This window comes from Siphateles boraxobius, unplaced genomic scaffold (genome assembly GCF_051911475.1).
Source record: "Siphateles boraxobius isolate OS27281-9 unplaced genomic scaffold, OSU_SipBor_1 12, whole genome shotgun sequence".
Classification (NCBI taxonomy): Eukaryota; Metazoa; Chordata; class Actinopteri; order Cypriniformes; family Leuciscidae; genus Siphateles; species Siphateles boraxobius.
In genome coordinates, this window is record NW_027508722.1 from 35,220,120 (window position 1) to 35,235,183 (window position 15,064).

A 15,064-nucleotide genomic window follows, 5' to 3' on the forward strand; every position below is an offset into this window, starting at 1 on the left:
TTGGGTAAATGTGTAAGCTTTATGCCTATTTTCCCCATCGTCATGGACACAACAATGATTTCCCTCGTGTTTTAATATTTTTCCTTATAATAATGTATCATTTGCAAAAAGTTAAATGCATCTGTGTAGATGAGAGAATCATCTACAGTGTATGCGCGTTGTTCACACACACTCTGTATTATGGCCAAGCATGCGCGCTTAAAATAGCATCTGAATGTACGCGCAACGCGCCATTGACTTTAGACTAGTTTTTTTCTGGTCAGTGGCGCAATTGTTTTATAGAATAGCAAAACAGCATGAGGGAAAGTTTGCGCCGGAACACGCCTCCTCTTTGCGCTGAACCGCCCCGGGGAGCGCAAGTGTATTTCTTAGTTAACCGACGTGTGTCTGTGGAGGGAAAAGTCCGCTTTGCGCGGGTGCAAAATAGGAATGATACATGCGTCAGTGTACAAAGTCATTTGCGCCGGGTGCAAGATAGGGCCCATGGTAGGACTTTTACTTTCTGACCCCTGGACTTTACACCTCTGTCCATAGCACAAACAGAGTAAGTTCCAGGATTTGTTCAAATGGTTGTTTATTTGAAAAATAAATGGTTGCATGCGTTAGTTTATCCAGACTGTATTTGTCTATAATTGTGACTTCATTATCAATGCAAAAATTCAGGTACTTGCAAATGCTGTACTGTATTATTAGTAAGAATGTGTGTCTATGTGTGTGATTGTTTTCACGAGATGTCTCACCTATGATTTGGCGGTGGTCCCTGACCCTGCCAGCCACCAAGCTGTTGTAGTTTACTGCTGAGTTCATTTATGATGCTGGCCTTAACATTGGAGAGAGGAGAGTTCAGACGTCGATCCATAAACGCTGGAATCTTCACTTCAGCATCACCTACTCTTCCCTGTTCTTGCTCCTCCTCTTCCCTTGACCTGTACATGTTGGGAGCAGTGCTAGCCTGCCGCTGTAGTGGTGGTCCGGTTCGCCCATTCTGTGTGTGTGTGTGGTATTTTAACATATTTTGAGTGTGTGGTTTAGCTAGTGGCTGGTTTGGAGGTTTGGATTTATGTATGTGCGGTTTGTGTGTTTTTTGAGCGAACTTATCGGTCTGAGAAAGAGTCAAATCCAGGGACACTCTTCGGTCTCCTTTGAAACCATCCCCTACTATACCGCTCTCCATACTCTCTCGCCTTCCTTCCCTCTCCTTCTCTTGGCCTCCTTCTCGATCCATTCTTTCAGCAAAGTTTTCCATGTGGTGATCACTGATGCTATGACTCTCCAGTTCCTCAATTCCAGAATCAACCACAGCCTCCAACCAATCATGCCCCTTAAGTGCCGGAGGAAGTCGATCACTTGCTATAACTGATGTACTTTCCAAAGGTATAGTTGTGGTGACGGTCATTACAGCAGCAGGTGCAGCCATGGTGGAATACGACAGAGACACATTAGTGTGACCTTGGTGTTGATAGAAAACTGGTAGAGGACGATGCAATGACATAGGGTCAGATGAGGAGGTGGTGGCTGGGGCGGAAGGGGAACTCGAAAGAGGGAAAATCTGAGGAGAAGGAAGAGATGGGGAGAGAGCTGACTGAGTCAGATTGGCCACCTCACTGTCATAAGATGTAAGACTAGAAGTGGCAGAGTCTCCCGCTTGTGGCGAGGGTAAAGGTTGGGGTTGGCCAGTGTTTGGGTGCTGGGAATAGCCAGAGGGTTGAGACTGAGGAGGGTTTGCAGGAGGTATTTTAGGACACAGCTGTGGAGGGAGGATTAGAGAAGACGTTGGGAAAAGATATGGATGTACTACAGCAGAAGGATGGATGGGTGTCTGCTGTGAGTCAGCATGCATGTTGTCTGGTAGAGACATGGCATCTTGCGGGGGATTGGAAAGCATTTGCAGGGACTGTTGGTCATTGAGTGACTGAGATCCTGACAGCTCCTTCTGTTGTTGTTGTTGATTATATTCTGTTGTTCCATGGTTGTCTATTTCTATTCCGTTTGCAAACTGTATAGGGGGAGGTAGGGGCTCTGCAAACACAAACTCATCATCCACATCCACAGATGGAGCAGGAGGTGGAAGCATCATCACATCTCCACCCTCTCCAACCCTTAGATTTCCCCCTATCTTCACATCCTTCTCTCCCTCCTTTTCCATCCCACTCTCTCCCATCTTCTGTCCTCCCCTGTCATCCTGGGAATTACTGATGGGACTTTTGTCAGCTGTGTCACTCTCCTTATCGATGTGGGAAGGCCTGCGGGGAGGAGGCTTGGGCGGTATCCTCTTGTGCCCTTCTCTCTCTCTTTCCCGCAGGTAAGTGTGGTACTGACTGGCTCTGTTGTCCCTGTCCTGAGGGTGAGACTGGTACTGACTGGCTTGATTATCTGTAAACCGCACCTTTGGTGCCCCTCTTTCCTCTCTATCCATAAGGTTCTGTTCATTCCATTCCAAGCTCCCCGTCCCACCACCAGTCAATCGCAGCATTCGAGGAGACTGGGGGCGACTCTGTGGGCCTGGCCCACCTGTTGTTGGAGAGGCACCACTAAGGTAGAGTGAGGTGTGTGATTGGTATATGTAGAATGGAGGAACAGGCTTTTGGTTTGGAGGGGAGACTGCAGAAGGAAAAACTCCAGTGCTGGACAGCTGGCGACCGAAGTGCCGTTCCTCTCTACGTGTACGGTGGTCGTCTTTTAGCGCTCGCTCACGTGCTGCCAGCGCGAGTCCAAGTGGGCTTGTTGGGTCGAGAACTTTTCCCGTCAATGGGTGGATGAAGGTAGTCGCTTGATGAGGTGTAGCTGATGCGTACTGCGGCAACCCAAACGCAGGCGGCATGCTTAAGGCATCACCAGAGATCAATCCCTCATCAATAGATTTAGAAGAGCGCAAACGAGAGGTGGTGTTGACCTCCAGTGGAGTTTGAGCAGACTCCTTCTCATCTAAAATGTCCTCCTCAGAGGAGTAGTAAAATGAGGCGCTTTTCCGACGGGAATCACGGAAGCGTTCACGTTCCCGCTGTGCTGTGCTCCTGCCCAGTGTTTCCAGTTTACCTGGGATATTAGGTGGTGGAGGTGGAGTGGGCGTAGGAGCCATAACTGGGTTTTGAGGCTTATCCTCTTCCTGCTCTTCATTCATCTCAGGAGACAGTTCTGTATCCTCACTGCTTGCACGGCTACTGTGCCCAGAACTGCTGGTAGATGGCGCTTTAACAATAATCGTTGGGATCGAAATGGAACTTTTCTGCAATTTTTCTCTGCCTGTTGTCTCCTCCACCTTTCGCTGCTTCATCAATAGCCCCTTCCCACCTTGCCGACTTGCAATCTTAGCCACTGCTTGGTTACGCTGTGTGGTGGACTGTTTGGCGCCCACATCAGAAGGAGGTGTGGCGTTGCTATGGCCACGTCTCATGCCACCCATTCTTGCTCCTCCCATCTTGCTGGTATCAGTTTCAGCCTGTAAAACACAATATTTCTAAGATTTAATACTCTTTTTTTGGAAATATATGTAAAGGAAAATACAAGAAAGCCTATGACCGATGCCAGTTCTTGGGACCTTTAACCTATGGTAACAACCTCTTACCCTGCGGTTGGGTGGGACCCTGTGCTGTGTCTGGGTGTGAGGCGGGTGGTGTGATGGAGGCAGAGGAGGAACAGCATAAAAATGTGTTGGTGCTGCTCTCCTATCTGTGTGGCCACCGGCAGACAGGGGCGGCTCAGGCGCTGAGGTGTCGGGTGGAGGGGGAATGTCCTCTGGTCCAGGCACAGAAAGACTACGGGACAACTTCATAGTAGGAGGATGGAGATGTACCCTCTCCTCTTCTGTAACTCCTTTGGAGAGAAGACATGCAGAAATAAAGTTTGTGCAATTCACAAACGACAGGTCACGGCTGCAGAGGCTCACTTTGTGAGGTCACACAAGGATCAGTCCTTGGACCAAAGTAATTTTTATTATATATCAATGACATTTGTAAGGTGTCTACTCAATTAAATTGTGTCTTATTTACAGATGATACAACTCGATTTTGCTCTGATCAAAATTTGGGACAGCTTCTGGACACAGTGGAAGCAGAAATTAAAACATTTAAAAAATGGTTCGATGTTAATAAATTGTCATTAAATATAAATAAAACTACATTTATTTTATTTAGTAATAAAAAAATAAATACAAAGGTCTAGATCAGAATTGAAATGACTGAACTAGAAATGGTAAGTGAAACTAAATCCCGTGGTGTCATTATTGACCACATTCTCAGTTGGAAATCCCACATAACCTACATAAAGTCATAAATTTCAAAAACTCTTGCTATCCTGTCCAAAAAAAAATACATTCTTGATTCAAAGGCCCTAAACATACTATACCAGTCTCTAATAGTGCCATACATAACATATTGCATAGAGATCTGGGGAAATACATAAAAAACAACAATAAAACCAACTGTTATTCCGCAAAAATTCACAATAAGAATTACAAATAAAACAGATTATTATCATCAAATAAACAAGCTATTCATAAACTCCAACCTATTAAAATGTAATGACTTAGTAGAATTTAAAATAGCCAAAATAATGTTTAAAATAATAAATAATACATTTCCAGACTGTTTCCAAAACCTGTTTCAGATGAAATCTACTCCTTATGAGCTCAGAGGAACACTCATGTTCATGTTAAACCACAGATCAGAAGCAACGTCAAACAGAAAAGTCTGTCTGTTCAGGGGGTTAAACTGTGAAATAGTCTCGATCATGAACTAAAAACATGTTAATCGTCTCGGGTTACGACTGTAACCCTTGTTCCCTGAGAAGGGAACGAGACGCTGCGTCAAGAATAATATTTAAAGGAAATAAATTTCTCAGACACCTCATCCAATGGTTCGAAGGGTGCCAGGGATAACCCCTCGAGGACCACTGTCAGGTCCCAAGTGGGAACCCTGGACTGGATGACAGGCCTCATCCTCCTAGCTCCACGAAGAAAACGTATAATAAGTGGGTGTCTACCCAAGGTTCCCACCCCTAGAGGCATGTGGAAGGCAGCTATGGCCGCCACATAGACCTGAAGCGTGGACGGGGAGAGTCCGTTAGAAAAGCGACTCTGGAGGAACTCCAGCTCTGAAGCAACTGGGCAGTTAACTGGGTCCAACTGAAGTTCTCTACACCATAAGTTAAACACATTCCATTTTAATGCATATAGTTTCCTTGTGGAGGGGGCTCTAGAGTTTAGATTGGTCTCAACAACCTCGGTTGAGAGACCAACATTTATGTGCTGATCCCCCTCAGGGGCCAGACCTAGAGTTTCCAAAATTCCGGCCGAGGGTGAAATATTGTGGCCCTGGCCTGAGAAAGAAGGTCTATCCTGATCGGAATTTGCCACGGAGGGCCTGCTAGAAGGACCATGATGTCCGAAAACCATACTCGGGCCGGCCAGTACGGGGCTACTAGGAGTAAGCTGATCCCGTAACGCCGGACCCTCTCTAGAACCCCTGGGAGCAGAGCGATCGGGGGAAATGCGTACAGACGTAGTCTCGGCCACATCTGCACCATCGCATCCAGCCCCAGGGGAGCTGGATGCGAGAGAGAGAACCAGAGTGGACAGTGAGTGTTCTCGTGAGAGGCAAATAGTTCCACTTCCGCTTGTCCAAACTCCTTCCATATTAGCTCCACCGACTCGGGGTGGAGTCTCCACTCCCCGGGCTTCAGCCCCTACCTCGACAGGATGTCTGCTCCCACATTGCTGACCCCAGGGATAAACATCGCTCTGACTGAGAGAAGTTTGCCCTGGGACCACAGGAAGACCTGATGCGCCAATCTGCATAGAGGGCGCGATCTCAGGCCCCCCTGACGATTTATATAAGAGACCACCGACGTATTGTCTGTCCGAATTAGGACATGATGACCTAAAAGGTCTGGAAGGAAGTGTCTGAGAGCCAGAATCACAGCCAGCATCTCCAGGCAGTTGATGTGCCAAGAGTGATGGTGGTCCTTCCAGAGACCCCTGGTGTAGCGGCCTTCCATAACCGCACCCAGCCTGTGAGAGAAGCATCCGTAGTCACAATCTTTCTTTGACATGGTGCTCCCAACACAGGACCTAGGGACAGGAACTAGGGTTTCCTCCACATTACCAAAGAACGAAGGCATCTGCGCGTTACCTTGATAGTGTGAAATGGGTTCCCCCTCGGGGAAAACCCTCTGGTTCTGAGCCACCACTGTAGGGCTCGCATATGCAGCAGGCCAAAAGGAATTACGTTAGACGCTGCCGCCAGGAGACCCAGCACCCTTTGAAAATGCTTGACCGTGATGGTTTGGCCTAGCCTGAGGCTCGAGATTGTAGTCAAGATGGTATTCATACGAGCGGGAGACAGCTGTGTCCGCATCTCAGTTGAGTCCCAAATTACCCCCAGAAAAGTAGTTTTTGTTAGAGGCACCAAAGAACTCTTCTTGACATTGAGTCTTAGTCCCAAGCACCTTAGATGGTACAGAACAACATATCGATGTTGAACCGCCATCTCCTCTGACTGTGCCAGGATAAGCCAGTCGTCGATATAATTGAGGATGCGAATGCCTTGAAGTCTTAATGGAGCAAGGGCAGCATCCATGCATTTCGTGAAGGTGCGAGGTGACAATGCTAGGCCGAAAGGAAGAACCCTGTATTGGTAAGTCGTTCCCCCGAAAGCAAACCTTAGGAACTTCCTGTGTCGTGGAAGGATGGATATGTGGAAGTAAGCATCTTTTAGATCTATCGTGAGAAACCAGTCCTCGGATCTGATCTGACTCACAATAATAGGTATTGTTAACATTTTGAACCTGTATCTCCTCAGAGACCGGTTTAATACCCTGAGATCTATAATAGGACGTAATCCCCCATCCTTCTTGGGAACTATGAAGTACCGGCTGTAGAACCCGGCTTCTCGCTCTTGAGGAGGAACATACTCTATGGCCTCCTTCGCTAAGAGGGACTGAACTTCCTGTTCCATAACCAGACCCTGCTCGGGACTGACCAGTGTGTTTACTACCCCGCTGAACCTGGGCGGGCGATATTCGAACTGAATTTTGTACCCCCGTTCTACTGTGTGCAGGACCCATTGAGATATATTTTGAAGACCCTTCCAGGTGTCTAGATAATCTACTAGGGGGACCAGTCTCTCGGGACTGGCCTCTGTTGTTAAATTCGATATATCGGTGACCTGAAGCATTTGACTGGCAGGAACTAACCGATTTAATTTTTCTGCAGGCCTCGGGAGAGGAAGCGAACTGGACAGGGCCGCCAATTTTGGGCGGACAGTATGATATGCGTTCGCTGGAAACCGATGCGTCCCGAGGCGCTCTTAGCGGCGGGAAGCAAACATCGATTTCCTGAGGGCTCCGCGAAGGAGTGAGTTGTTGATACTCGATCGCGGGGGGGACCACCCTCAGAGGCCTGTGCCACATGTCAGGGCCTCTTCGCCGAAGCCTTCCTAGCCTGAATGACAGTCCTCAGATCTGTCCTAGGCTTGGAAGGCTTTGGCTGATAGTGTTGCCTCTGGCTCCAGGCCCTTTACGGGGGAGCACGAGAAGCAACACTCTCTCTCTGCTGTTGCAGGTGTGAGGAGCTGGCGGCAGCCTCGTGGGCCTGCCCCCTGGCAGCAGCCCCACGAGACTTGGAACGACTCCGGGGGATAAGTTGGTTTATTGCGGCTGACTGCCGTTTCGTCTCCTGAAACCTCTCGACGACAGTGCTGACTGCGTCGCCAAAGAGGCCAGAAGACGAAATCGGGGTGTCGAGGAGGAAGGCCCTGTCCCTGTCCCCAACCCGAGGCATCGTCCCATAGCCCATCTCTCTCGACCCCATTATTGAAGCATATATATTTATATTGGGGCTAGACAGTCGAGAGGAGAAGGGCTTGTTCCACGATCTCGACACCTCGGTGTGGAGATCGTTAAAGAACGGGAGGCTCTGGCGCGAAGGCTGTGACCGGGCTTGCAGGAAGCGCTCATCAAGCTTGCTTTTTACTGTCTCTTCCTGCTTTTCTGGTGGCCAGTCGATATTTAATTTGGCCACAGCCCTAGTCACAACCTCCAGCAGCTCCTCAGATGCAGGGGAATGTGATGGCAGATCCCCACATTCTCCTGCATCGATGCTCAAAATATCCACCTCCTCGGAGGCAGATAATTCGAGCACCGGGTCTCGTTCATGGGCGGAAGAAGCCGCTGGGCAGGCTTCCGAACCGTGAGCGAGACCACGAGAACTGACCGATGAATGTTGAGAAAGGGCCGAAGCCGTCTCAACATCCTCGGCCAGATCCCTCTGCGATCCCCATGAATGCAAGCGCCGTGTTGCCTCGACAAACACGGGACCTGATCCACGGGGAGCGCGTGCCTGGCCTGCCTCATCGAACAGGCTCAGGCGGGAGCGGAGCGTTCTCAGGGGCATGAGATCACAGTTAGCACAGACAGCGCCCTCGAGCGCTGCCCGTGCATGCTCCACTCCCAGACAAACAAAACAGAGAGAGTGTGTGTCACCCTCGCTCAAAAAGCACGGACAAGGGGACGCACACTGCCTGAATTGTTTCTCTGCCATTGGTTATATATATATATAGGGAAGGGATAACTACAATACAACACCAAATAAGACAAACAGTCACACAGAGCGCTTCGCTGAAAAACAGAAAGCTGACATTGTTATGATCCGGTTCCCTTTTATAGCTTCCGCTCACCGTCACATGTGACATCAAATTATAAAATAAAAAAAAATGATTACATTATACAAAGCTGAATGAATTTAGCTTCTTCTTGTTGCTCCTCAAGTTTCAGTTCTTGGCCCACTATTGTTCATCATCTATATATATCCACTTGGTGACATCATACGCAGGCATAGACTTCAATTTCATTGCTATGCTGATGACATTCAAATTTATCTTAACACCAGCTCTGATAAGCCATCCCACGTCTGGATTATTGCAATGCTCTATTTCTAGGTCTGCCCAAAAAACTTACTGCAAGATTACAGTATGTTCAAATCTCAGCAGCAAGAGTTCTGCTCACATTACTCCTCTGCTTCATGACCTTCACTGGCTACCCGTGGCATCACGTATTCACTTTAAGGTATTACTTCTAACGTTTAAGGTATTAAATGGTCTTGCACCTCCATATCTGTCTGATTTACTTTACTCTTACCGCCCTGCCCGGTCCCTTAGATCAGCTGAACTTGGTTTATTGTCCATTCCTCATTTCAGGTTGTCTACTGTAGGTGGAAGGTCATTTAGTGTTAATGCTCCTAAATTATGGAATTCACTACCCCTTACACTTCGTAATATCTCATCTGTGGCTACATTCAAGACTCAGCTAAAAACACATCTATTTCAACATGTATTTCGGATAATGTAACTATATGTGTCCTTATGTGATTGTAATGTGTATGTGGGTGTGTAAATGTAGTGTAGTGAACAATGTAAAGCGACCTTGAGCAACGTAAAGGCTCTATATAAATAAAACTTCTTCTTCTTCTTCTTCCTTTAGTCATTCTTTATGTACGCAAGATGACTTTGGTGTTTGGTTTTTTGGTGTTGTGTGTAAAATAAACATACGCTTCAGCCGACACCTTTTTGGTGGAGCAACTTTTACACCGTAATTTAATATTCGTTTCTATGTTTGCTTGTAAATTGTTTTTATTTTTTTATTTCTTTTGAAGTTGCTAAATAAGCTAAAACTAACTAACTAACTGACATCCGTAATTGTAATGGCGATTACAAATTCGATTAATTGTGCAGCCCTAGTTACAGTGCAAATGAACTGAAGAGATGGATTCAACACCTTCTGCATTTAAACTCACCCATGGATTTCTGACGCATCATCATAGCACGCTGAGTTGAATGGCCTGATGAAAACTGGGCTTGGTTATAACCATACCCAGACCCTGATGGCATCATGCCAACACCTGATGGTTCAAAAGTTTGCTGTGGACAAAGAAAAGAGACTGATGGGATTAAATATTTATATCATTTCCTTGCTGCCTCAGTGAAATACGGATTAAAGCACTATATTCACACATGAACTGCTTGTAAAAGTACTTTTTTTCAGCAAATGCAGCACAGAGGTTGTTGCACTCTTACACTTATTACCAGGTGAAAAGCCTTACTAACACAGCATTTCAACACCTAAGATCAGGCTAACAAACGTTAATGGTCATTTGTTACAAGATACTACAGGTGCTGGTCATATAATTAGAATATCATCAAAAAGTTGATTTATTTCAGTAATTCCATTCAAAAAGTGAAATTTGGATATTATATTCATTTATTACACACATATGTGTGTGACTGATATATTTCAAGTGTTCATTCCTTTTACTTTTGATGATTATAACTGACAACTAATGAAAACCCTGGAGAGGATTGTGAAACAATACCCATTCAAAAATGTGGGGAGATTCACAAAGAGTGGACTGCAGCTGGAGTCACTGTTTCAAGAACCACCACGCACAGACGTATGCAAGACATTGGTTTCAGCTGTCGCATTCCTTGTGTCAAGCCACTCTTGAACAAGACACAGCGTCAGAAGCGTCTCGTCTGTGCTAAAGACAAAAAAGACTGGACTGCTGCTGAGTGGTCCAAAGTTATGTTCTCTGATAAAAATAAATTTTGCATTTCCTTTGGAAATCAAGGTCCCAGAGTCTGGAGGTAGAGAGAAGAGGCACAGAATCCACGTTGCTTGAAGTCCAGTGTAAAGTTTCCACAGTCAGTGATGGTTTGGGGTGCCATGTCATCTGCTGGTGTTGATCCACTGTGTTTTCTGAGGTCCAAGGTCAACGCAGCCATCTACCAGGAAGTTTTAGAGCACTTCATGCTTCCTGCTGCTGACCAACTTTATGGAGATGCAGATTTCATTTTCCAACAGGACTTGGCACCTGCTCACAGTGCCAAAGCTACCAGTACCTGGTTTAAGGACCATGGTCTCCCTGTTCTGAATTGGCCAGCAAACTCGCCTGACCTTAACCCTATAGAAAATCTATGGGGTATTGTGAAGAGGAAGATGCGATACGCCAGACCCAACATTGCAGAAGAGCTGAAGGCCACTATCAGAGCAACCTGGGTTCTCATAACACCTGAGCAGTGCCACAGACTGATCGACTCCATGCCACGCCGCATTGCTGCAGTAATTCAGGCAAAAGGAGCCCCAACTAAGTATTGAGTGCTGTACATGCTCATACTTTTCATGTTCATACTTTTCAGTTGGCCAACATTTCTAAAAATCCTTTTTTTGTATTGGTCTTAAGTAATATTCTAATTTTCGGAGATACTGAATTTGGGATTTTCATTAGTTGTCAGTTTTAATCATCACAATTAAATTAAATAAACATTTGAAATATATCAGTCTATGTGTAATGAATGAATCCAAATTTCACTTTTTGAATGGAATTACTGAAATAAATCAACTTTTTGATGATATTCTAATTATATGACCAGCACCTGTATATAGAACCCCTTTCTTCAACCAAAGCTATCAAATTTAAAAGCTGTGTACTGTATATAACTCTTTTGAAGCTTATCTTGTGGCTAATTTTTCAAACGAGTAGCTGTGGTTTTTGATGTCATATGCTACTCTACAGCTGAGTAAGCTGATGCAAAAATCAGGTTTTTCCAAAATTCTCTCATGTATAATGTTAGAAAGTCCTATTCATTGTAGTGACTTGTTTTGTTCGGATGGTACACCGATTTGAGTCTCTCAACAGCATTTAAGATCTTCTTTATTATGCCGAAATATATAGCTATATGCTGCTGTTCATTACAATGTTTTTAAGGTAGTTTGTTAAAGTTTATGCTGGTGATAAATGACGAAATGTATCATCAGTAGCTTCACCTTTAAGTAGCTTCCACTTTTTCAGATGAGTAGCTTTGACTAGTTTAAATTATGAGTAACTTGTAACTTGACAAACTAGCATTAAAAGTAGCTTCCTCAACACTGATGAATCACTGTTAATCAGTAAAGAGATAAATGAAACCGAGATGTTACCTCATTAGCGTTAAAGCCCTTGTTTCGTTCCTTCTTGCCCCCATGACCTCTGTGACCCTGAGAGTCTGATGTGCTAATTGTCTGTTGAGCAGCGGCTAGAATCTCGTCCAGTTTATCTGGAGAACGAAAGGATAAAAAAAGACGCCATTCATGCAATAAATCATGAAACCATATTTATTGCCTTTTGGTCTTTTTATTCAACAGATTATCAGACTGGAGGTGAAGCCATGTGCATATATCATAATATACATTAAAATATATATTAAGATATAAAGAGAAATGGATAGCAGGAGATTTTAAAAGGAAGATTTCTTACTAAGGGCCATTTGATAGACGCTCTTCTTCTTTTCTGGAGCTTGAGAACTCTCTGAATGATCTGAGAATAGAGAAAAATCACATTAAAAAATGTGCAACTTCACACACAAATACACAGACAGAGACAGTTACACATGTATCTGAGCATAATAATCCAAACAAACATCTTACAAGGCACATTCATAAATCCCAGAGAAACTTTCATGAATTGCTCTTACAGTAAATGCCACCCATATGATAATCATGCTAACTTGAGGCAGTCACAGTACACATTTTATCATCATCATCATGCATTTGATAACTGACATCCACATACCCAATTAAAGCAAAATCAAAAGATAAATCACCTGGTTTCTTCCATGGGGTGGCAGCTGTAACAGAAAGTGAGTAATCTTACATATGCAATCTGTAAGTGCACGCTTTACTGGACACTATGACAATGTAATATATTCACATTTAGTTATTTTTGTTTCATTAATTTAAACGATTCTCTTGTAACAGTATTGACACTCATCAAGTATTTTTCTCAAGTTTGCAATCTATTTTGAGTTGTCATGGTAACAAACTGAGAAGACAACTGACAGCCAAAAAACATTTTAACATGTTTTCATTGTTGTTGACCAGAAACACATTTCATAACTAATTAATGTAAATCACATACAGTTGTACGTTGTTTAAAATCTACCACAAGCTCTGGGTAGCACATGGTTAAGTTACAAGCACAGTGTAATTACTACAACTACTACTACCAACAGAATAATAAATTCATATCCTTGAAACATTTTATATGAGAAGATGGAATACTGAAATAACTCTCTACAACATTTTGATGAGATTAAACAGTTGATTTAATGAAACATGTCAGAAAACAGAGATATATTTTATCCTTAATTCAGAAAACAGTTTTGCTTAATAAAAATGAAGCCTGTTTTAAGTTTCATTTTGGTTTTTCATTGTGACATTTTCATGACAAAAATATGTATAATGTACTATGTTATTAAATAGTGAAGTATTTATACATTGTGGTTGGTATGTTTTATTGCCACAAAATTATATATATACTGTATATATATGCACACACACAAAAGTCGTTTTTGTGGCAATTAAGTACATTCTTTTTTGTAAATAATATATATATATATATATATATATAAATACATATATATATATATATATTTTTTTTTTTTTGGTGTAAATTGTGGATAGTTTTAGGTCATTCATTCTAAAATAATATTATAACGGTTCAAAATAACAAGAGATTGCACAGACCTTTCTCCACTGTGTTCAAAGAAGAGAGAAAAATAAGCACATTATCAGTCAAAAAGATGAAAATGCATGATATTAATTTTATATTATTTTATATTATTATATTATATTAACATGTATTTCATGCATGTATATGTATGTAAGGTGAGGATATGTTTTTGTAAGATTGTACCCATCTCCTCCAGTTCTGAAGTCATGGATTTGGAGCGCAGAGCTATAGCTGGAGGGGTCAGTCGCTTACTTTGCTGGAGAACTAAAGGTAAGGAGAGAGCGCTATTAAATCAAATCAAAAACTGTCAGCAATGCCATTCATTCATACTCCCACAGACAAACCCACAGTAAAAGCAGACCCTGACCTTTCTTCTTAGGCATTTCCTCCATCTCAGGATTTCGTGCAACCATGACGACCTTCACCATCAGACTGTTCCCGCCCTGGCGAATCATGTTCACCACCTGCCTGTGACCCACCTTCACTACATTGATTCCATTCACCTGTGAGAAAGCAGCGATAATGACGACACTGTACTTTGAATCAATAGTAACATAAAGGGTTAGTTCACCCAAAAATGATCATTCTGGCATTAATTACTCACCCTCATGTCATTCCAAACTCCAAACTACCACTTTGATGCTTCAAAAAGTTCATAAAGAGATCGCAAAACTAATACATGTGAATTGAGTGAGAACATTAATCAACTCACATATCAGTTGTGGTAAACGGAAGCTCAAGCATTTTCGCTTGACGTGTGAGAACCAATGAGGTTCATTCTCGTGTTACACAACACGTTTGAGCTTCCGCAAATGGTTTGTTCTCGTGCGTCAAGCCGGTTTGGTTAAACTTCTGTTCATGTTCGCTAAACAATGTTTATATGTGAATAAAATACTTAATTAAATCTGTCCATCATATAAAACTATCGAGTCTCTTCAGAAAATTTGGACTAAACTGCTCAATTCATATGTATTAGTTTTACGATCTTTTTATGAACTTTTTGAAGCATCAAAGTGGTAGTTGCGTAGCTGTCAATGGAGGGACAGAAATAGCTCAGATTTTATTAAAAAGATCTTCATCTGTGTTCTGAAGATGAACGAAAGTCTTACCAGTTTGGAACGACATGAGTGTGAGTAAATAACGACAGAATTTTCATTTTTGGGTGAACTATCCCTTTAGGAAATTTTGTAAGATATGCAACCGTTCAAAGGTTTGGGGTCAGTAAGGTTTTTTTAAATACTTATTACTATTATTCAGCAAGGATGCTTTGAATTGATCAAAAATGACAGTAAAGACATTTATAATATTACAAAAGATTCTATTTCAAATAAATTCTGTTCTTTTTAACTTTCTATTCATCAAAGAATCCTCTAAAAACTTATCACGGTTTCCACAAGAATATATAATACAGTATATTATAATATGTAGTATAATATTTTAAATCAGCATTTTAGAATTATTCCCGAAGGATCATGTGACACTGAAGACTGAAGTAATGATCACAGGAGTAATTTACATTTTACAATA

At 43.1% G+C, this 15,064-nt stretch overlaps 1 protein-coding gene across 1 annotated transcript in view; it reads right to left on the minus strand.

Moving 5' to 3' along the window:
- LOC143726919 (SH3 and multiple ankyrin repeat domains protein 1) overlaps positions 1 to 15,064 on the minus strand; it is a 57,390-nt gene that overhangs the window by 3,982 nt on the left and 38,344 nt on the right. Inside the window, exons 18-25 of the mRNA XM_077219249.1 lie at positions 13,905 to 14,040; positions 13,721 to 13,801; positions 12,630 to 12,653; positions 12,284 to 12,343; positions 11,968 to 12,083; positions 9,788 to 9,911; positions 3,566 to 3,813; positions 741 to 3,439 (exon numbers count right to left, since the gene is read on the minus strand). Of these exons, the coding sequence (XP_077075364.1) occupies positions 741 to 3,439; positions 3,566 to 3,813; positions 9,788 to 9,911; positions 11,968 to 12,083; positions 12,284 to 12,343; positions 12,630 to 12,653; positions 13,721 to 13,801; positions 13,905 to 14,040 (3,488 nt within the window). The remainder of the gene's footprint in view (positions 1 to 740; positions 3,440 to 3,565; positions 3,814 to 9,787; positions 9,912 to 11,967; positions 12,084 to 12,283; positions 12,344 to 12,629; positions 12,654 to 13,720; positions 13,802 to 13,904; positions 14,041 to 15,064) is intronic.